This window comes from Haliotis asinina, chromosome 3 (assembly GCF_037392515.1).
Source record: "Haliotis asinina isolate JCU_RB_2024 chromosome 3, JCU_Hal_asi_v2, whole genome shotgun sequence".
Classification (NCBI taxonomy): Eukaryota; Metazoa; Mollusca; class Gastropoda; order Lepetellida; family Haliotidae; genus Haliotis; species Haliotis asinina.
This window is the reverse complement of record NC_090282.1, coordinates 55,840,849-55,862,723: the sequence shown is the minus strand read 5'-3', so window position 1 is coordinate 55,862,723 and position 21,875 is coordinate 55,840,849. Positions and strand designations below refer to the sequence as shown.

The following is a 21,875-nucleotide window of genomic DNA, read 5'->3' as shown; positions in this document are numbered from 1 at the left end:
TTAACCTCAACTTTCGAAAAATGCACTTTTTCCCTGGGGTGTTTACAAGCGCAGGTTGTCGATTGCATTCGGTTTTTCATTCATTTCAATGTCATGGCACGTAGGAAATTATCAGAGGCCACTCGTTGGCAAATAATCGGCATGAGGAATGCTGGTATGTCTCTAAGACAAATCGGGACTCAAATCGGACGACATCATTCCATAATTTCAAAACTTTTGAAAAAATACCGGGCCACTAATGAAGTTAAAGACCTGCCTAGACCAGGAAGACCCAGGAAGACCACAGTCCGGGAGGACAGAGCTTTACTGAGACTTGTACGGCGCAGGTCCTTCGACTCGAGCTCTCGGTTGAGACAGGAGTGGCTTCCAGGGAGACCCATCTCGAACAGGACTGTTCGGAATCGTCTGAAAGCTGCAGGATACCGGGCAAGGAGGCCAATCAAGCGACCCAGACTGTCTCCAGCCCATAAGGCAGCCCGACTGGCCTGGTGTAATGACCGTTTGCACTGGAACATTGCCTCTTGGAGGAAGGTCCATTTCTCAGATGAGAGCCGGTTCTTGCTGCACATGGTGGACGGTCGTACTCGGGTCTGGAGGCAGAGGAACACAGCAATGGCTCCACGGAACATCCAGGAGACTGTGGCCTTTGGGGGAGGTTCCGTTATGGTATGGGGGTGCATTTCCATGAACTGCAAGTTGGATATCATTACCATCCGTGGCAACCTTAACGGTGTTCGTTACCAACAGGAGGTTCTTGACAGGGCTGTGGTACCTCATTTTGAGAACCATCCTCTGGCAACGAGACCCATATTTATGGACGACAATGCTAGACCTCACAGGGCGCATGCTGTAAATGATTTTTTGCGGCAAAATGCAATTGACAGAATTCCATGGCCTGCCATGAGCCCTGACCTCAACCCCATTGAACATTTGTGGGACTTTATTGGCCGTCGTGTGAGGCAGAGAGACCCACCAGTCCATAATCTCAACGAATTGACGGCTGCCCTGCATGAGGAGTGGAACAGGATCCCCCAGAATCAGATCCGGAGACTCATCCAAGGAATGAGGAGGCGTCTGGAATCGGTGGTGCGTGCGCAGGGAGGACACACTAGATATTGATGAAAGTCGGTGTGCAGACTCTCAGATGACTGTTCTTTCTTTCCATGTGACATTTGTGTTAATACACCTGACAACAACGTCTGTGGATGAATAGTAAATTGTGTCCATTTTTTCATGAATTTAAGACAGTTTTAAGAATTTGGATTTCGTTGCAATAAAGCAAAGTCTTGATACTTTTTCCCTTTAAGTTGTTTGTCAGAGATCGTCTGTTGAATAAAAAAGTGTCAAACTATATCAACCCGGCATATTTTGATTGTCAGAACACTTCAAAGTTGCTCCAATAGAAAAAATTGGGGTGTTGCTTGATTAATTTCCAGGTGTATAGTATAATAACTAGGCCAGAATCTCCCCCTTTTGGTGTAAGAACAAGGGTGGGGAAGAAGTGGCTAAGCTTGGCCAGAATCTCACCCCTTTTGATACAAAACCAATGGTGGAGAAGAAGTACCTAGCTTGGCCAGAATCTCACCCCTTTTGATACAAAACCAATGGTGGAGAAGAAGTACCTAGCTTGGCCAGAATCTCACCCCTTTTGATACAAAACCAATGGTGGAGAAGAAGTACCTAGCTTGGCCAGAATCTCACCCCTTTTGATACAAAACCAATGGTGGAGAAGAAGTACTTAGCTTGGCCAGAATCTCACCCCTTTTGATACAAAACCAATGGTGGAGAAGAAGTACCTAGCTTGGCCAGAATCTCCCCCTTTTTGACATAAGAACAAGAGTTGGGAAGAAGTAGTCTAGCTTGGCCAGAATGTCCTCCTTTTGATGTAAAAATAAGGATGTGGAAATAGTATAATAACTAGGCCAGAATCTCCCCCTTTTGATGTAAGAACAAGGGTGGGGAAGAAGTGGCTAAGCTTGGTCAGAATCTCCACCTTTTGATGTAAGAACAAGGGTGGGGAAGAAGTGGCCAAGCTTGGTCAGAATCTCCACCTTTTGATGTAAGAACAAGGGTGGGGAAGAAGTGGCCAAGCTTGGTCAGAATCTTCCCCCTTTTGATGTAAGAACAAGGGTGGGGAAGAAGTGGCCAAGCTTGGTCAGAATCTCCCCCTTTTGATGTAAGAACAAGGGTGGGGAAGAAGTGGCTAAGCTTGGTCAGAATCTCCCCCCCTTTTGATGTAAGAACAAGGGTGGGGAAGAAGTGGCCAAGCTTGGTCAGAATCTCCACCTTTTGATGTAAGAACAAGAGTTGGGAAGAAGTGGCTAAGCTTGGTCAGAATCTCCACCTTTTGATGTAAGAACAAGGGTGGGGAAGAAGTGGCCAAGCTTGGTCAGAATCTCCCCCTTTTGATGTAAGAACAAGGGTGGGGAAGAAGTGGCTAAGCTTGGTCAGAATCTTCCCCCTTTTGATGTAAGAACAAGGGTGGGGAAGAAGTGGCCAAGCTTGGTCAGAATCTCCCCCTTTTGATGTAAGAACAAGGGTGGGGAAGAAGTGGCTAAGCTTGGTCAGAATCTCCCCCCCTTTTGATGTAAGAACAAGGGTGGGGAAGAAGTGGCCAAGCTTGGTCAGAATCTCCCCCTTTTGATGTAAGAACAAGGGTGGGGAAGAAGTGGCTAAGCTTGGTCAGAATCTTCCCCCTTTTGATGTAAGAACAAGGGTGGGGAAGAAGTGGCCAAGCTTGGTCAGAATCTCCCCCTTTTGATGTAAGAACAAGGGTGGGGAAGAAGTGGCCAAGCTTGGTCAGAATCTCCCCCTTTTGATGTAAGAACAAGGGTGGGGAAGAAGTGGCCAAGCTTAGTCAGAATCTCCCCCTTTTGATGTAAGAACAAGGGTGGGGAAGAAGTGGCTAAGCTTGGTCAGAATCTCCCCCTTTTGATGTAAGAACAAGGGTGGGGAAGAAGTGGCTAAGCTTGGTCAGAATCTCCCCCCCTTTTGATGTAAGAACAAGGGTGGGGAAGAAGTGGCTAAGCTTGGTCAGAATCTCCCCCTTTTGATGTAAGAACAAGGGTGGGGAAGAAGTGGCTAAGCTTGGTCAGAATCTTCCCCCTTTTGATGTAAGAACAAGGGTGGGGAAGAAGTGGCCAAGCTTGGTCAGAATCTCCCCCTTTTGATGTAAGAACAAGGGTGGGGAAGAAGTGGCTAAGCTTGGTCAGAATCTCCCCCCCTTTTGATGTAAGAACAAGGGTGGGGAAGAAGTGGCCAAGCTTGGTCAGAATCTCCCCCTTTTGATGTAAGAATAAGGGTGGGGAAGAAGTGGCTAAGCTTGGTCAGAATCTTCCCCCTTTTGATGTAAGAACAAGGGTGGGGAAGAAGTGGCCAAGCTTGGTCAGAATCTTCCCCTTTTGATGTAAGAACAAGGGTGGGGAAGAAGTGGCCAAGCTTGGTCAGAATCTCCCCCTTTTGATGTAAGAACAAGGGTGGGGAAGAAGTGGCTAAGCTTGGTCAGAATCTTCCCCCTTTTGATGTAAGAACAAGGGTGAGGAAGAAGTGGCCAAGCTTGGTCAGAATCTTCCCCTTTTGATGTAAGAACAAGGGTGGGGAAGAAGTGGCCAAGCTTGGTCAGAATCTCCCCCCTTTTGATGTAAGAACAAGGGTGGGGAAGAAGTGGCCAAGCTTGGTCAGAATCTCCCCCTTTTGATGTAAGAAGAAGGGTGGGGAAGAAGTGGCTAAGCTTGGTCAGAATCTCCCCCCCTTTTGTTCTAAGAACAAGGGTGGGGAAGAAGTGGCCAAGCTTGGTCAGAATCTCCCCCTTTTGATGTAAGAACAAGGGTGGGGAAGAAGTGGCCAAGCTTGGTCAGAATCTTCCCCTTTTGATGTAAGAACAAGGGTGGGGAAGAAGTGGCTAAGCTTGGTCAGAATCTTCCCCTTTTGATGTAAGAACAAGGGTGGGGAAGAAGTGGTCAAGCTTGGTCAGAATCTCCCCCTTTTGATGTAAGAACAAGGGTGGGGAAGAAGTGGCCAAGCTTGGTCAGAATCTTCCCCCTTTTGATGTAAGAACAAGGGTGGGGAAGAAGTGGCCAAGCTTGGTCAGAATCTTCCCCTTTTGATGTAAGAACAAGGGTGGGGAAGAAGTGGCCAAGCTTGGTCAGAATCTCCCCCTTTTGATGTAAGAACAAGGGTGGGGAAGAAGTGGCCAAGCTTGGTCAGAATCTTCCCCCTTTTGATGTAAGAACAAGGGTGGGGAAGAAGTGGCCAAGCTTGGTCAGAATCTTCCCCTTTTGAAGTAAGAACAAGGGTGGGGAAGAAGTGGCCAAGCTTGGTCAGAATCTTCCCCTTTTGATGTAAGAACAAGGGTGGGGAAGAAGTGGCCAAGCTTGGTCAGAATCTTCCCCCTTTTGATGTAAGAACAAGGGTGGGGAAGAAGTGGCTAAGCTTGGTCAGAATCTTCCCCCTTTTGATGTAAGAACAAGGGTGGGGAAGAAGTGGCCAAGCTTGGTCAGAATCTTCCCCCTTTTGATGTAAGAACAAGGGTTGGGAAGAAGTGGCCAAGCTTGGTCAGAATCTTCCCCCTTTTGATGTAAGAACAAGGGTGGGGAAGAAGTGGCCAAGCTTAGTCAGAATCTCCCCCTTTTGATGTAAGAACAAGGGTGGGGAAGAAGTGGCCAAGCTTGGTCAGAATCTCCCCCTTTTGATGTAAGAACAAGGGCGGGGAAGAAGTGGCTAAGCTTGGTCAGAATCTTCCCCCTTTTGACACAAGAGCAACAGTGGGGAAGAAGTAGTCTAGCTAGCTAAAAATATCTGTTAGGTTGCCATGTTTCTTTTGTGTACCTTTTTGTGTCAAGGATTTACTGAATATGTTCCTTCTTTCATAATTTTCAGAGCTGAGGACGGGCCAATCATCATTCACACATTGTCCAAAAGTGAACTTTTGTTGCCCTTGAAGATGGCAGCCAGTCCCTGTCTGTTGTGTTCAACAACCCTACTATAAACTGAACATTCTTGAGCTGATGTCCAAAAGATTGAACAAGACAAGAACTTGAAAGGCTGGTACTCACATGCTTGACTTCAGTGTCTGTATAAGAGGTTCAAGGTCGAGAGGGAAATTTGCCAGAGGATCAGCATCAACATCTTCCCCACCACCTACATTTCCAGTTGCTTCAACCTCCATGCTCTCAGATACAGCTGCCTCCAGTGTGAACTCTATATCCCCCTTGCCCATCTCCAACAGCAGCTGGTGGAACATCTCCTGCACAGCCTCCTTGTCTGCAACCATTCTCTGTGCAGATTCCTCATCAGCATGTTGGAACATGAACAGCAGAGACCCAGAGCAGACTGCAGTAAGTCTGGCATCATACTTCTTGAAAATGTCCACAATTATTTTCCTCAGAGGAGAAAAGATGCTGTGTGACATGTGGGACAGTACTTCAGTGTACATGCTCTGGAACAGTTCCTTCAACTGTAGTGTCCACAAGGATCTCACACCTTTAACTTCCTCATTCACCTTTCCATCGTTTCCTTTCCACGTGAAACTAACCAGTGGTTTAGTGGAATCACTCACTGTTAAGAAACAGAAACACACTGAAAGGTGATATTGATGATCTATTGAACAAGAACATATATAGAACATTCAGCTACAGCAAGGATTTAAAAAAAAATCACAAATATAAACAGGCACCTTACCTGTTAGAACACCACCATTCATAGTTGAAAAGAAGTTCTTGTTTACTTCTATATTGACGATATTGTTGTTTAAACCACACTGCACATAGTTTCCATGAACTTCCTGGAAGTGGATTCCACTTTCATCATCAGCAAAATAACTATCTGTTTGTGTTGCCCTCTCAGCATACATAGCTGGGTTAGTTTTCATCCAAGGATTCCCAGAAAACTGTAGCTTGTCTTTGGATAATGGAAAACTTGTGTGTTGCGTTATATTGCCCGTTGTTCCCAACACATCTCCCACTGCTTCATGGCCAGGACTGGCAGTCTGTTTCCTGTGGGTTTGTGCTCTCAGATCCAGGTCACTGTTGGTCACATAAGATTCTTCTCCATATAAATCATCCTCAGATTTGTCTGTCACAGAAAGAGCTCATGGTCAGTCTGATCTCGTAACAAGTCAGTGTATTGAAGAGTCATGTCACTAATTTAAGATAATGCCATACAACTACATTCTGATCATGTCATACAACTGCTTTTAGATCGTGCAGTTACAACTGCTTTCTGATTATGCAGTAACAACTTCTTCCTGATCATGCAGTAACAACTGCTTTCTGATTATGCAGTAACCAAACTGCTTTCTGATTATGCAGTAACAACTTCTTCCTGATCATGCAGTAACAACTGCTTTCTGATTATGCAGTAACAACTTCTTCCTGATCATGCAGTAAAAACTGCTTTCTGATTATGCAGTAACCAAACTGCTTTCTGATTATGTAGTAACAACTGCTTTCTGATCATGAAGTAACAAGTGCTTTCTGATCATGAAGTAACAACTGCTTTCTGATTATGCAGTAACCAAACTGCTTTCTGATTATGTAGTAACAACTGCTTTCTGATCATGCAGTAACAAGTGCTTTCTGATCATGAAGTAACACGTGCTTTCCGATAATGCAGGTAGGACAGACTTGTCCTCAAGTGAACATATAGGACTCCAACCACAACAGAAACATCATAGTTTGGAGTACTACAATGGGCATTTAAGGTCTCTAAAATAGGAATGTAATAATAGGAATGTAAGTGTATCTTCTTCAAAATGGGTTAGCTTGTTAGTGCATCCACACTGCATATCCAAAGACAGAATTTACAATATTCTTATGTTTGTTCATAGGGAAAATATACTACTCAAAAGAAGGAAACACATAGCTGAAAATTGTTATCAGTTTATACACTTAAAGTTCAGTAATACAGGGAAGTCATGAAGAAAACCTCAATGAACCTTAACTCTCCAATGCTGCAAGAAACTGTACGTCACAAATGACAAGTGTTCCAAGGTCAAAGTCACAGAGCATCAATGTTTGTATGGCATCGGCGTCCCAGAGACTGGACCAGATTACAGATGAAGAGCCTGGGAATGAGTTGGTACTTTTCCCTCAAGGCCATAAACAGAGCAGGTAACATCTGTGGCTGAGGGTTACGCTGTTGCACACGGCCATTTAATTTGTCCCACAAATGTTCAACAGGGTTAAGATCCAGTGATTGTGAGGGCCAATCAAGAACCTGAATGTTGCTCTGGGCAAGGAAATCCCTGGTTATTCTTGCTGTATGCTGGCGCGCATTATCACGCTGAAAAATGACATTCTGGTAGTTCATGAAAGGAAGGACATGAGGCCTGATGATTTCATCACAGTTATGTCGAGCTGTCAAATTGCCCTGGACCTGAATGAGATCTGTCCTGCCACTGTATGAGATGCCAGCCCAAACAATGATACTTCCACATCCAAAACTGTACGCTTCCTGTACACTATTTGCAGACAGCAGGCTAGGTGGCTGACTTTGTGTGCTACCGACTAGGTGCCTGACTTGAAGGTGTGGGTTTGAATTCCGGATGGGACTCAACAAAAAAAAGTACTAGAATGTGTATGTTGCTGAGAAAGTGAAATCCCAAATATGACATATGTTGCATTTGACCACTTTCTAAATGGCATTGTGTAATCATAGTTTATATAAACTACAGTCAAATCCCAATGAGTTGAATCACAGGGGACCAAGCAATAAATTCGACTTATCAATGCAGTCGAGACACTAGTATGTCTATGATGGTAGAAAATATGGTCGGGACTGACAGATACTTCGAATTATGCATAATTTGGTATTTGATTGTATTTCTAATCCCTATCATAGTTTCTAGGTTCTCTTGTAGCGAAATACACAAAGACATTACATTTGTCTGGTCATCTAACTGGTCTACTTTTGCAGCAATGTAGACATTTGTACCCATGACAGACAAATATGATCTATGCATCCCCCTGAGAACAGTGTGTGCTGTGCTATCTGCACTGACAACCCTATTACCTATCCATTGTCTACTATAACAATGACACTGATTCTCATGACATGAGTTGTTCTGACATTTGTACCTGAACTACTCTGCTCCTGAACAGCTTCAACATTTAATGGCAGACAGGTCTGTGTCTGACTTGTAGGGCTCTGTCTTCCTGCTCCTGTATAACAAACAAGAAATCCAAAATATGCATGTGCATCTCACAAACCAACATGCATTTAGAACTGTTCAATCGGTTCAATGCCTCGCTCTCTTGATATCATCAGTCAGTGAGTAAATAGATAATTAGTCATAACTTCAAAATTTACATATATCCCTAACTATTTTTGTTCAGTATATAAATGAGGACAAGACACATATACATTACGGAATCATTTCATAAGTGTTCGAAATGAACATTTTTACCTTGTTGCCAGTAATTGCTACCTCAGCTAGGTTTAAAAATTGGTAGCAAAATCCAGTTACCTGGTAGCAACATTCTTTCATAATTAATCCCTCCCTCCCAGTCCCATAACGGTCTTTGGCCATATGGAACTGTATTAGGTCTCCTGACCCTCTCTCCCACCACCTGTTTACTAGTGATTTATAGGATCAAATCCTCCAACAGTCTGTGGGTCTGCAAGTTTGATTTTCATCAAATCTTCAAGGGTATCTGTCTGCAGTGTACATCATGTCCAGTCAAGTGGAGATCTATCATTTGAAAACGACAGCTAACTGGTGAAAGTAAGCAATTTGTTGCTACTGTGTTTTCCTTTGAGGTAGGAAAATATGATTTTGAATAACAAATTTGCTGTCTCAAAGCGTTAATTTCGGACCCTATTTCATGTACCTTTTCTTTTGCTGCTGACCGTAACAGCTAGATTACTTGTTCCTGCTTGTAATTTCCCTCTCTGACCAAGCATCTGCACACTTCCACTTGGACCTGTGTTTTGAACCTGCCCTTGTGCTGTTCCAGAGTTGTGGTCAAAGGTGTTAACAGTTGGTATATCTGATTCTTCAAGTAGAGAGATGAATGCTAAGTGTCATCAATTTCATCAAAACCACAATGAAAGTAATGCATTCTTCTGAGAATTCCACTTGTAATATTGGTGAGAAACATAATGTAACCTCTTTGGTTATGAAATAAGTGATAATTTTGTTGCCTTTGGTTAAAACAACTATACACAATTTCATCCATGAAGAACGTTGAGACACAAAGTTGTAGTCAGTTATTCCCTGAGTGACTGTGATAGTCATTGCCTGTCTTTCAAATAAAACATAAGAAAACCACATGAAACTGTAAGAATGCTCATTTATCTTAAGGAGCTGAAACTGGTTGATATATGACCAAGATCTTATATGGATAAATGTTCTTTTTAATTCTTTGACACAACATATCCAGGGCATTTCAGACCCCTTCATCGGGTGAACTGACAGTTGATGGTTGAAATAATCAGGTAAAAGGTACATAGACAATCACATTTCATACATACATACACACACAGCCATCCATGGACATAACCATACATAAATTAAATTAATTAAAGTTCACAGAATTATCACACAAACGAATAAAAATAGTGCTGCAGCACTGTAGCTCACCAGGGCATGAAGTCAACAGATAAATATATCAACAATAACAGACATTTAAAGGGTTCTGTCTGTACTTATATTTAAATATACTGAGGGATCAAAATAAGAGATCATATGAAAGCAAAAATATTCCTTTTATGTCCAGGTGTCTTCACAAGCTGTGTGATACAAAGCTTGTGAAGAAAACCTAGAAAAGAGATGCAGGGATCCTTGTGCTTTCATATGATCCAAATTAAGGGCCAGTGATTTAACACATAAACAGCGAGAATACAGGTGTATAGTGTTAATATGTTGCGCTCCATGCTCTTTGTGCTATATATAGCACCAGTGTTGTTCTCAGCACAACAGGTCATGCCCATGTGTGATTCTCTCAGTCTGGATTATCTTTGTGTTTGGCCATGGATTCACAAACTAATAATTTAACTCTTATGTCTATCTCACACAAACATACTTACACACTATGTGTAACACATTGAAATGATGATATCATCAATATCACAAGCTACAGTATGCATGTATGTATGATACAAGTATGTAATAAAATATGCTAACCTGTTCAGGTGTTATGACAGTTATGATAGACATCACGAGCCACGTATTACTTGGTCATAATGTTTGTTTATGCATAAGGAAGCAAAGTCTTCGACCTTTCTAATGTTGTTCATGGCAACCATGATATTGCTTTGCGTTTAACTCCCTAACTGTGATTGCAGTGACCATTACTTCCTTGATATGTTTATCTCTTCTTTTGCATTTATCTCAAATGAATGCTTTCACTCATCATTTTTCAAGAGGTCTATTACAGGTCTATTACCTCAACATGTTGCATGCCATGCCCTGTGTGCTATATATAGCACCAGTGTCCTTCTGATCACAGCAGGTGAATTTTAAAATGTAAGTAATTTAATAATGGGCCCAAAGGCTGAGTCTTGTGAAACTCCTGCAATATAGTAGTAGTACATAAACACTTCCAGGCTCTTAATCGGATAGACAAAACTTGACAATACATTGGATTTCATATTTTCAAAGTGCTTCACTGAGGATGTATTTTTATCCTTTGATAACAATGACCAAACTGGTGTTGTGATCACGTTTTGAATGTCCATTCATCACAGAGTGTAGTGGCTAAGATCAAATTTTTTATAATTCAAAGACTTGTGCATTTGATGACAAAAGCACCAAATTAGGTCACAATTTAAAAGAACATGTCTGATATGGAGGCACCTAAAATTTTGCATCTTGTGCGCATGCGCAGTACATACACTTTCACATACTATTTCCAGTGTTTGTTTTTCAGTCATAATTCTCACAAATAATGATTCACTAGTTTATTAAAGACAATTTTGAAACAATGAACACTCTTTTTGGACCACTGAACACTTTGTGAAAATGTATGTATGCTTGGGATTTATCTAATTAAAATTGACTGAAAATGAACAAATGCAAGACTGAATGTAAGGTCTTGGACATGTTGAATCATCAAAATGGCAAGCCAGTGTGATACTTCAGATTGTCTTTCACTAGGGAGCAGTACATTCTTCCTGTACAAGTCATATTTAATTGGTTTATATTGTTTAAAGGTAAATATCAATTAATTTAGTGCAAACATACACATTATACCTAATCCAGACACCTACTTATTGCTTAGCATATCTCATTTATGAATAATAGTAGAAAATCAAGTGCCTATGTTCCCTCCAATACAAAAAAAACCCCACATCTCGCCCCAAACCATTCCAAGCGGCATGTACAGCAGATGCATGTGACCAAGTCTTCCCTCTCTCACAGTAGTGCCAACAGGGTACGACTCACACCATGAAGAGCCAGCATCAGTCAATCAGCTGCTATCTTGGATTGCAGACAGGCTACCCATAGCTTCCCTATCGATTGGTTCTTCCAGGTCTGCTCTGCATCACTGGGCTCACCATTATATGTAGACTAAGAAGCATTGCCAAAACTTGGGCCTTCTGGAATACCCATTCATCAAAAATATCTCAAGGAACAGATTTACCATTCCAGTAAACACAATGCCATCGCTCCACTCTATCTTCTGTTGATACATTACGCAGAAACCCTACAACCCATGATCACAGTGATCTGCTGAAAGAAGCAACAGAGGTTATACTTCAAGAGGCCTTAGACCCGGGATTCTGCTCCCCAATTTTCTTGGTTCCCTAGAAGAATTCATCAGACTAATAAGTCCAGACTAATATGAAGAAGTTCAACAATGATTACTTATTGAAGACAGAGAAGTTCAGAATTTTCCACCTTCTACAACAGAACACATGATACAACAGATGATAAGACAGAACAACTTTCTGGCCAGCATAGATTTAAAGGATCCATCCAGGGTCCAGGAAGTATCTACGATTCCTGTTCAACTATCAAAAGTGTCCGTGGAGTTTCATGGCCCATGGTTATATATTATAACCAAGTGTATTGCGAGCTTCCTGTACCACTGGGTAATTAGAGGTAAGATCTCCTACCTCCTCTTTCAGAGTTCCTCTGCATGAATTTGTGTTGCTGAGTTTAATTGGTTAGATAATCTAAAAAGTGAAGGTGAGTGGTGATTGGTACGCTTCGCATCGTAGACACCTGATTGGAAAGAAAGCCAGCCATGGGAGGACATGAAATTAGAGCAGTAGATGCATCCAGGGTATAGTGGAGATTTATTCGAACATATAACCTGGAGATATTGAGAACTTGACCAGCTATTCCAGAACAGGAGCAGTCTCTTTGTCTCTGTGCAGATCTACAAGAGGCCTGTATAAAGATAAGTGGAAAACTCTTGACCAATTTGCCAGAAGTAAGGGGATATCCAGCACAACCTCAAAGAGTCTCAAGAGTGAAATCATTCTCAGCACATGTTAGCTCTGTGATCACCTTTACATGGTGAAGGCTCCAAACTCACAAACTCACTCAGAATGTCACCATCACCTTTGATGGTGCATGTTTGCTTCTGTTTGCATTTTGACAAAAGTCAGCCAGACTGACAGTTTGACATCCAACCATTATCTTCAATATTTATCTGTGAAGACAAGAAAGACTTATCACTTATCACCGGATGTCCAAAATTAAGATGACTCTTCCTCCCGCTCATGAGAGGTGTTACAGCAAAAGTATCCAAACCAACTATAACCTTCCAGCTAAGATCGGTGATACTTCATGTGGGTTGGAAGCCGAGGGTGCTTCTAAGTCTGCACCTCTATAAGCTCAAAGTAAGAGCACTATTTCATTTGTTGATTCCTTACCACCATGGAAAGATGCTTTGGTAAGATTTTTCTTCTGTCTTATTTGAGATAATTTGCGAAAAAAAAACCTGAATTATTGAGTCAGTGTCCTTAACATTGACTCAGCTGTGTTTTAAGATGTTTAACCAATATATTGGGTCTGTATTTTTTAAAACGGCTGTCACAGTAGCTTATTGATGGCAGGTTCAAAGCTAAAATAGCCAGAAATGGCCACATTGTGTCTATCTACTGTGGATGCGCAAAATAAAATCATTTTGAGTGCCTCCACATCCTAAAATGCTCATTATGCACCAGTCTGTAAATGCAGAAGGTTTCTTACTTTTATCATTAAATGCACTTTTATCTGCTTAGCCGCTCCACTAAGAAGAGTAAAACATACACACTTTTCAAAAAAAGGAATGCAAAAAATGATGCTTACAATTTTGTGCACATATGTAAATTCAAACATATTCCTAGGGTTGCACATTGTTTCTGGAATGTTTTAGAAGATCATGACCAAATGCAACCAAAAATGATTTTGAACTGTCAAGATTGTCATGGTGTGCATGCAGCACGAATATCAGGCACAAAGATTGTTTCTCACATGCAAAGCATGAGTACAGCATGTGACTATAAACTCACAATTTTATCCACGATCTTTGCAAGTACTTACATGAAAATGAGATGTCTCAATGCTGCTGATCAAAATCAGGCAACTGGACGAGTGCAAGCTGGCAAATCAAAGAGTGAAGTGGCAAGGATCTTTCACGTTCATCACAGCACAGTAACTCAATTGTGGGATTGATTTCGTCAAACAAATACAACAAATGACCATCCAAGATCAGGAAGACCTACAGTCACCACTCCTGCCCAAGATCGGTACATCCGGGTAAGCCACCTACGTGACCGCCATCATACCAGACACACCACAAGAACAGTTTGGAGCCGGAAGAGTGTCCAATCAGACAAGAACTGTCTCTGAGAAGCAGGAATATGTGCCAAACGTCTAAAAGTTGCCCAATCCTTGACATGACTACATCAACGGCAACGAGTGAGATGTTGTAACAAGGTGCATATGGTTTAGCAATGAATTTAGCAATCTACAGATGACGCCATGAACATTTTGCATCAGACAGGTGGACAGATTTGGTGGAGAGAGTGTTATGGTGTGGGGGAAGATATCATACACCCGCAGATACGAACTGGTGCTTGTGCCACAGAGTCCGTGCCACAGTGGACTACCTGACCAATAAGAATATCAGTACCCTGCCCTGGCCCTCCAGATCCCCAGATCGAAACCCAATCGAACACCTTTGGGATCAGATCGATAGACGGGTACATCAATGTCGTAATCCACTAGAGAATTCTCAACAGTTGTTCCACATGCTGCAAGACGAATGGAGAAGGATTCCACAGCAAAACATCCAACGACTGATTCGATCTGTACCCAGGAGGTGTCGGGCAGTGGTAGCAGCCGGAGGTGGTCATACGAGGTACTGACTTCAACACCACCTGGTGGACAGCAGCAATGACTGTGATGACTGTGATGACTGTTATTCTCATGAAATAAGAAAAAGATAGTAATGCACTGTGCCACTTCATTTCATTCATGTCTTTGTTTTCCGCTGATCTACAAGTCCTTGAATAACACCAAATTTTCATTGATATTTGGGTTTTGCATTTGTTTTTTTGAAGAGTGTACTTCCGGAAAAAAATATCACACAATAATATTAATTTTAGTTTCACATACCCGACAAAACTTGTCATAATGGTAAAGACAACACAGTTGTAACTGACATTTAAACATTCTCCTTGATGTTATCAACTTTGTAAATGACTTTATCTGAAGTGGAACAGTTTAGTTATTGACTGAACAGTGTATTCACGACTTTACCCAAACCTGTAACCCTGAACAAGAAGGGAGTATCAAATGTGCACAAGAAAATGTTCATCCCATGCATTTTCCAAGATAAAAAATACCAAGACACATTGTTTGTGAGGTACCCTCAACAGCAAGCTTTCAGAGGAGACAGTTATGATGAATAATTTGCTCTGTGAAATTCATTACTGAATGCCAACCTGAATTCTTGAAATGCTAACTGAGATAACATGGTGTTGGGCTACTCCACTAGGTAAGCTGCTGGGTGCTGGTCACATACCACACTCATATTCAGAATGTTCAGTGTCTGTCTAGCACAGTGAACCTGCAGGAACCATAGTTCATTGTCAGTATAGGAGAATGGCTAGAAACCTCGCTATTGTTCTCACACATGAAGCTTGTTCGAGGCCATTAGATTTCAGACTTTCTTCTACTTAACAAAAAGTTCAATCAAGTGAATGCCTCAAACAAATGTTCTTGTGATATTCATGAGCCAAAGTTATGGAAGGCTGTTCCAGTTGTACATAGCCATGGCCAAACATGTTGTTAGGACACGCCCATAAACATGTTCAAATATGGGAGGGTGGTTGTTATATATATTCACGTGCATCACACACAGAGACACACAGACACACAGACTATTAGGAACATTTCTCAAATATGCTGTGGCAGCTCTTACAGAAAATGAACATGCACTTGCTGATAGGCAAAAGAACATAAACTTGAGAAATTGAATTATTTTCTGTGAACAACTTTAAGCAGTAAGTCCAGAGAAAAGATGGAAGGCTTACTGCCATGACTGACCATTTTTCATACACCGCCACTTAGACTAGTGGATATCGACCATGAGCAGTGGGGCCGCGGAAGAGTAACACCTCCCAACAAACCAATACCTTCTTCACCCAGGAAATGTGACATCACCATTGCATATCACTAAAGTAACCACACAGCCACTCACTGAAGTGATCTTCTATAATTTGCAAAAATATTAATTAATCTACAATCATATGACTGATAAAACCAATGTTACCAATATACTGACTTTTCAACAAAGGTGTTTAAACTCTCAAACAACACTTTTAAAGTGTTTAAATTAAAAAATAACCAAGGCTAAAGTATTCTATTTCAAATGCAAAAACAATAGATCACTTGCACTTTCATGATTTCAAAATTTAAAAAATGCAGAATGGAAAGCTTGGCCCAGTCAGTGGAAGTATTACCTGACAGACCATCTGGGAGGTTTATGGTGACGACAGTGTTGTTCTCTCCAATCTGCACACATGAATCTTCTCCTCTGTCAACAATTTGGAAGTGTTGCCCACCTGACTGACTAGGATCGTCATCACTGCTCATTTCGTCATACTGTGGGGAACTCTGTAATCAAATATTTGACTAAGATTTTTTCATACATTGTTCATCCTCAAAACAGCAGTTGGCCTTAGAAAATTTAGTCAATAAGTAGTTATATAGTAGGGGTTCCATTACATCCCCCTTCTAAGGCTTATTTTATGGAGGGAAGCCTCCAAGCACCCTGTAAAAACAGCGAGGGTCGCGCTAGAGACATCCTTTGATGTGCTGCCGAGCTTGCCAGCCCTAGACCTGTTGGTTTAAAGGTAGTCACAATATTCGGTGACAACTTGATAGAGTGGGTCAACCATGAATTCCTCAAAGCGGATTAAGGAGTATGGGACGGTGCATTCTCAGATCTCAAAGCTATACTACCGACAGAAAATAAGGGAACCAAGAAATTGAATGTAGATGACTTTGACTGTGACAGGGTCCGTTACCGTGGCGTATCTCCCAAACGCAACGTCCAATGACAATGGAATTTCGCATAATGCAAAAATACTCCTGTAAATGTACTGGAGAAGTCGCAATCACTAATGCAATAGAGATTGACACTTACTGACAGAAATGCCTCCGAGGCAGTATCTCGGTGAAGCAACAAAATGGAGCATTGTGGGGATGATAGAGGGGGGGACATCATTATGTGAAGTTGCCCGGCAGATGGGTAAATCAAAAAGTGTAATTTCACGCCTGTGGGATAAGTACCGTCAAACGGGTGGGGTTGCAACGAGACCTGGGCGTGGTAGACCAAAATCAACGACACCACGACAGGATCGTCTCATTACGTTAATTGCTCTACGCGATAGGTTTAAATCGGCCCCTGCCATCAATAGAGAATTCCGCACACTCACTGGAAGACGCATTTCAACCTCAACCGTTAAAAACCGACTCTATCAAGCTCGTCTGAAAGCAAGACGGCCTTTTAAGGGTGTCACCCTTTCAGCTCACCATAAGCGCCAAAGATTGGCATGGGCTAGGTAGCATCAGGGACTGGGCTATGCGCCACTGGCGTTACACCATGTTCTCTGATGAGTCAAGGTTTTGCCTACGATTCGCAGATGGCAGAAAACGTTGTTGGCGTCGGAGCGGGGAGCGATATGCCAGGGCAGCAATTCTTGACCATGATCGATATGGAGGTGGTAGTGTCATGGTGTGGGTGGGATTACACATGATTTGGTCATCATTAACGGAGCCATGACTGGTCAGCGATACGTTGACCAAATATTGCGTCCTGTTGTGGCTCCATTGGCTAGAGTTATCGGCCGAAATTTTGTATTCCAAGATGATAATGCCAGACCACATCGGGCCCGAATTGTCTCCGCTTATCTCCGACAAGAAGGTATCCAGACATTGGACTGGCCCTGTAAGTCCCCAGACCTGTCCCCAATTGAACATCTCTGGGACGTTCTTGGTCGAAGGGTGTACACCAGGGACCCAGGACCCGCCAACCTGGCCCAGCTTGGTGCAGCTCTCCAAGAGGAATGGCGGGCAATACTACGGGCAACTATTCGGAAATTGATTTACAGCATGCCATCAAGGTGCTGTGAATGTGTTGTCCAACATGGTGGACACACCAGATCTTGAACTTGACGCCTAAAATTGATTTAGTGGATATTTAAAGCAGTTTCAAATTCGCTATTATTTCATTAGTTCCCTTATTTCTTCTCGTAGTATATAACTGTCTAATATATCCATGCGGTGTTGTAACCGTTTGGTGACCACGAGACCTAAATTATTGTACAGGCTAGCCAATATCCCTTTACTGATGACGCGATGCAGGGCTGAGGAAATATAAAGTCATTGGACGTCTACCCCTACACATCTGAACAACCATTTCTCGATCAATTTCCACATATTGATAATGAGAGACAGTGACAAATTTTTAATAAGGAGGTAATACCGTATTGTGAGGGACGATCATCAACTCCTCTTGGATGAATCCCCTACCTGGTCCATCCTTCAAGTAAAACAAATTTGGTTTGCCGTCTTTGTTATCAAAACGGTCAATGTAGTATGTTTTCACAGACCATATGGGGTGTGTGGCACGTTTCTCCCCTCCTTTGAGTAAAACAGTCAGCTTCATGCCCCGCAATAAGTACAGTTGCAGGTTTCTGTTGTTCACGACATTTTTTCTTGCTCATGAAGTTTTTCAACAGATGCTAATGTATTGTTTCCCAAAAAGTCTGACAACCAGTCACCATTAATTGTTCGGGAGCTAGCTGGAACTGTTGTGGGAGGCATGCAATACTTTGGGACAGCTCAAGCCCACACCAAATATGTAGCCTATCTCAAAGTTTTGGGGGGATTGCCATGATGTTCTCCATTCTAAAATTATCACTGTTCAACCACTCAAACCCACCATAGGGAGATACTGACTCATAGCACAGCCATAGAGATTATTAGTGTCAAGATAGAGATGATTAGTGGGCTGATTCAGATCATAGCCTTTCGTGTATTTGTTGCTGGTTTTCGCATAGTGTTTCGAGACCATGGAAATCCCACCATGCATGCCTTTGTCGATAAACAGGTGCAAGTCATCAACAATTCCAGTTTCACTCTGGTTTTCTTCAAGAGTGCATCCAACAACAGAACTGCATGTAGAACCGCATGAGGTTGAGTTGATACTGTTTCAAACACGTCTTTCTGAGAGTCTTGAAGATGCCAGCAGGAGTATGTCCATTTTCACGTAGAGATCGTGATAATCACCTAAATGTTGGCCGATTAGTTTGTCCTATACTTTGAGGGCATGCTCGTAATCATCCTGGGAGATGTTCGGGTTGGTCAAGTGGCTGTAAAATCAGTCAATGGGACGTAAACGCGTCTCATTGAACCTGGACCAATCGTTCATGTATTCGTACGGGTACACACCCTTCCTCAACAGCTAAGACCGAGACACCATGTTGATATATTGCTCGGTGATCACAAAGATCTTGTTGGCCTTCACCAAACTGTCGAGGGATGACAGGAGAAACTGGGCACTGTCAATGAATCTCAGACCATTGAGTGAGAAGGAAATGTATTTTTCCATGTTGTTAGGGATGCACTTGAGGCTACCGTCGACCTTCACAATGGCCTGCCTGATGTGATGAACATCATAACCTCTCTCCGTGAAACACCGTAGGGATGTGGATGCTTTTTGGATCTATTCTGAGCCTCAGTATCGACCAGTGAAGTGACAATGATCTCTCACAGAATTGTCTTTCAGGGGTCCCCGGCATATGTGACAATATCTAGCTTGTCGATGAGCAAGTTCATCCTCCGGTATCATATGAATGGGGGCAGGATCTGACAAAGTGGTCTGAATCGTATTTTCCTCTTGTTGTAAGGATGAGAGAAAGGTTTGAGCTGGGTCGGGACCTCGGTAGATCATGGGAGCGTTCATGCATCTGTCGCATCAGATGACCACGTACCGGAACCTGCAAGCTTCGTGTTGTATGGTTTGTATTTTAAACTTTGTTCATGGCCAACCTGTTTGATGAGAGCTTAGAAGTCGGGATATGATGTTTGTGATGGAATAATTTTAAGATGTTCTTGTCGCTGGGCATGTCAATCCTGATCACGGTCTCCCCCACGCCACGGCAGTCCTCCCAGTGTGATTCCAGCAGGTCGGCTCACGTAAAGCCGAGCAGGCACTATTTGCAGAAATGTTTCTTTTTGGTTCATGCGAGGCAGCTATGACCTCCACCACAACGCAATAATTATTAATGTCAACCCCTTTGGTTTCGGGGTTAATGATGGCGTGTTTATCTCTGAAATGCATGGGCACAGGGAGACAAGATCCTTCTTTGAGTGGTTGGTAATTCACTATGTCGAGATGTAAACGGTGTTGATGTTGTTCACCACCCATCCACTGCCATTGTGGGCATATTCTTCCATTGATGCTTGTATGCATTGCAACAAGGTATTGATGGTCGAATGGATGGAGAGGGATTGGGTGATTACTTCCTGCTTGTCTCTGAAATACGGTTCAATGTACTCGGTGCTACAATAGATTGGGGTTTTTGGGACAACATTTTGATGATGAACTGATATTTCATGCTTTTTCAATCATCCAATTAATTTTGTTGGCAATCAGCATTTTGACGTTGTTGATGTCAGACTGAACGGTCATCTGCCAGCCCCTCAGTTCCTTACTGCATGATTTCTGGGTACAAATTGCATCTTGACCAGCTCTGTGTCTTCCAGCTAGGTGAGCAGTTGGGCTTTCCTTGCGTGAGAATAACCCCTCAACCCCCATTATTTAGCTTGAACTTCCAGCTCTTTTCACAGTGGGAGGCTTGTCATAGTCGATGTTCAGCAAGGTCAGCAAATCGGCTTTCCTCATGTGAGAATAACCAGTCAGTTCATGACATTTCGTGAGAGCTTCTATTTCTCAGACAGTAAACAACTTCTGCAAAGTGTGTTGTGCAACTTCTGCAAAGTCAAATGTCTAATAGTATGCCATGTGCAAAGTCAAATGTCTAATGAGTATTTTTTCAGGAAAAATTAGAAATGAGGAATCGGTTGTGTTCATTGATATTTTCTTTTTCCTTCTCGTAAATAAACTGGTTTTCAACCACATCTGCTCCGTGGTTTTTACATAATATGTACTGATATTTCACTCCAATACCACACACCGAGTACCTGTAGTTCACGAAACCCTTTCAGATACTCATTACTGCATTTCTTGTTGCAAGTCTCGGCATTTCACAGAAGCACATATTGACAACGATACGGAGTGTGTCCCATCTTCGCTATATGCATTTGGATATATTTTAGTCTAACTGTTTGGCAATGAACATGGTTGTAGCTAGTCCGAACTTGACAGGGATCAGCTCCTGCTGTCTTGAGGAAGGGGTGTAATACTGAAAGAGAGTGTGCTCATTGCTGAGGGGTTTGAGCCATTTGCTGGTGAGGATGTAGTATTCTTGCATGGCGTTGTCAATGTCCTTGAACATTCGAACAGGATGGTTTTTGCACTGGAGTTGCTCTTTGAGGAAATCAATTCTTTGTATGCGTTTTTTAGCGTATTCGCCTGCAGTTGCTCCATGGCCAAATCACAACGTTTCTGTTCTGCTTTGATTTCGGTGGCATTGCTCAATCATGATTGGAAAAATTGCTCTCCAAAAAGGCCAAGGTGTTGACTAATGCCGGGCTGACCATCAACACGGTGGTGGCCATCTGTGATTTATCTTATCAAGATGCCTTTACTTTAATGTTTGCCTGATGAGCATCTCCTTGTGGCCATCGCCAGGCCCACATCGAACATGAGCATGCCCATGTCTTGCAGGCTGAAATCAAGTTTAGGTGCTGGTTGTTTGGTGATCACTTTGCTCAATCGAGCGTAGCCTATGACTCGTCTGCTGTCCATGTTTACCTCTAATTGAGGTTTTGGTGGGGCCATCACCTCCAGTGGTGGTGTCGTCGTCTCTAGTTGACGTTGATTGACGACGATGGTTCATAAACTTCCCTAATAGTGTTCATGGCATGACCAAAAAATGGATCCATGTCGAGATCCTACAAATACAGTAACGTTCCAGTGAAATGGGAAGCAAGAATGATGTGATCATGTTGTAACACTGAGTGATCATCAACCTGATGGTTTTCTTTATTTCAGCACCCAACAGGGATTCATACCTCACGTACAGATTCTCAATCTTTCCCTCGGACATGTTATAAAGTTTATCGATGGTAAGTGCACATGCTTAGGCTGAACAGCTGATTGGGCATGCCTTCGAATGGTGAACTTGACTTGCTAATCTCGGGTCCCAATACTTTACACTGACCCTTTGAAGCAGCAAAAATTCTTCCGTCGCCACGATCAAAAGCCATTCATCGATTGAGCGGACCCATTTAGACGATCTTCTGA

General features: G+C 42.5%; 2 protein-coding genes across 2 annotated transcripts in view; one reads left to right on the top strand and one right to left on the bottom strand.

The window, feature by feature from the left end:
* LOC137278200 (uncharacterized) overlaps nt 1-21,875 on the top strand; it is a 250,335-nt gene that overhangs the window by 202,542 nt on the left and 25,918 nt on the right. The window lies entirely within an intron of this gene.
* Nucleotides 1-21,875, bottom strand: part of LOC137278191 (uncharacterized) — an 80,050-nt gene that overhangs the window by 48,377 nt on the left and 9,798 nt on the right. Inside the window, exons 2-6 of the mRNA XM_067810388.1 lie at nt 15,901-16,054; nt 8,829-8,993; nt 8,076-8,159; nt 5,680-6,072; nt 5,055-5,556 (exon numbers count right to left, since the gene is read on the bottom strand). Of these exons, the coding sequence (XP_067666489.1) occupies nt 5,055-5,556; nt 5,680-6,072; nt 8,076-8,159; nt 8,829-8,993; nt 15,901-16,033 (1,277 nt within the window). The 5' untranslated portion in view covers nt 16,034-16,054. The remainder of the gene's footprint in view (nt 1-5,054; nt 5,557-5,679; nt 6,073-8,075; nt 8,160-8,828; nt 8,994-15,900; nt 16,055-21,875) is intronic.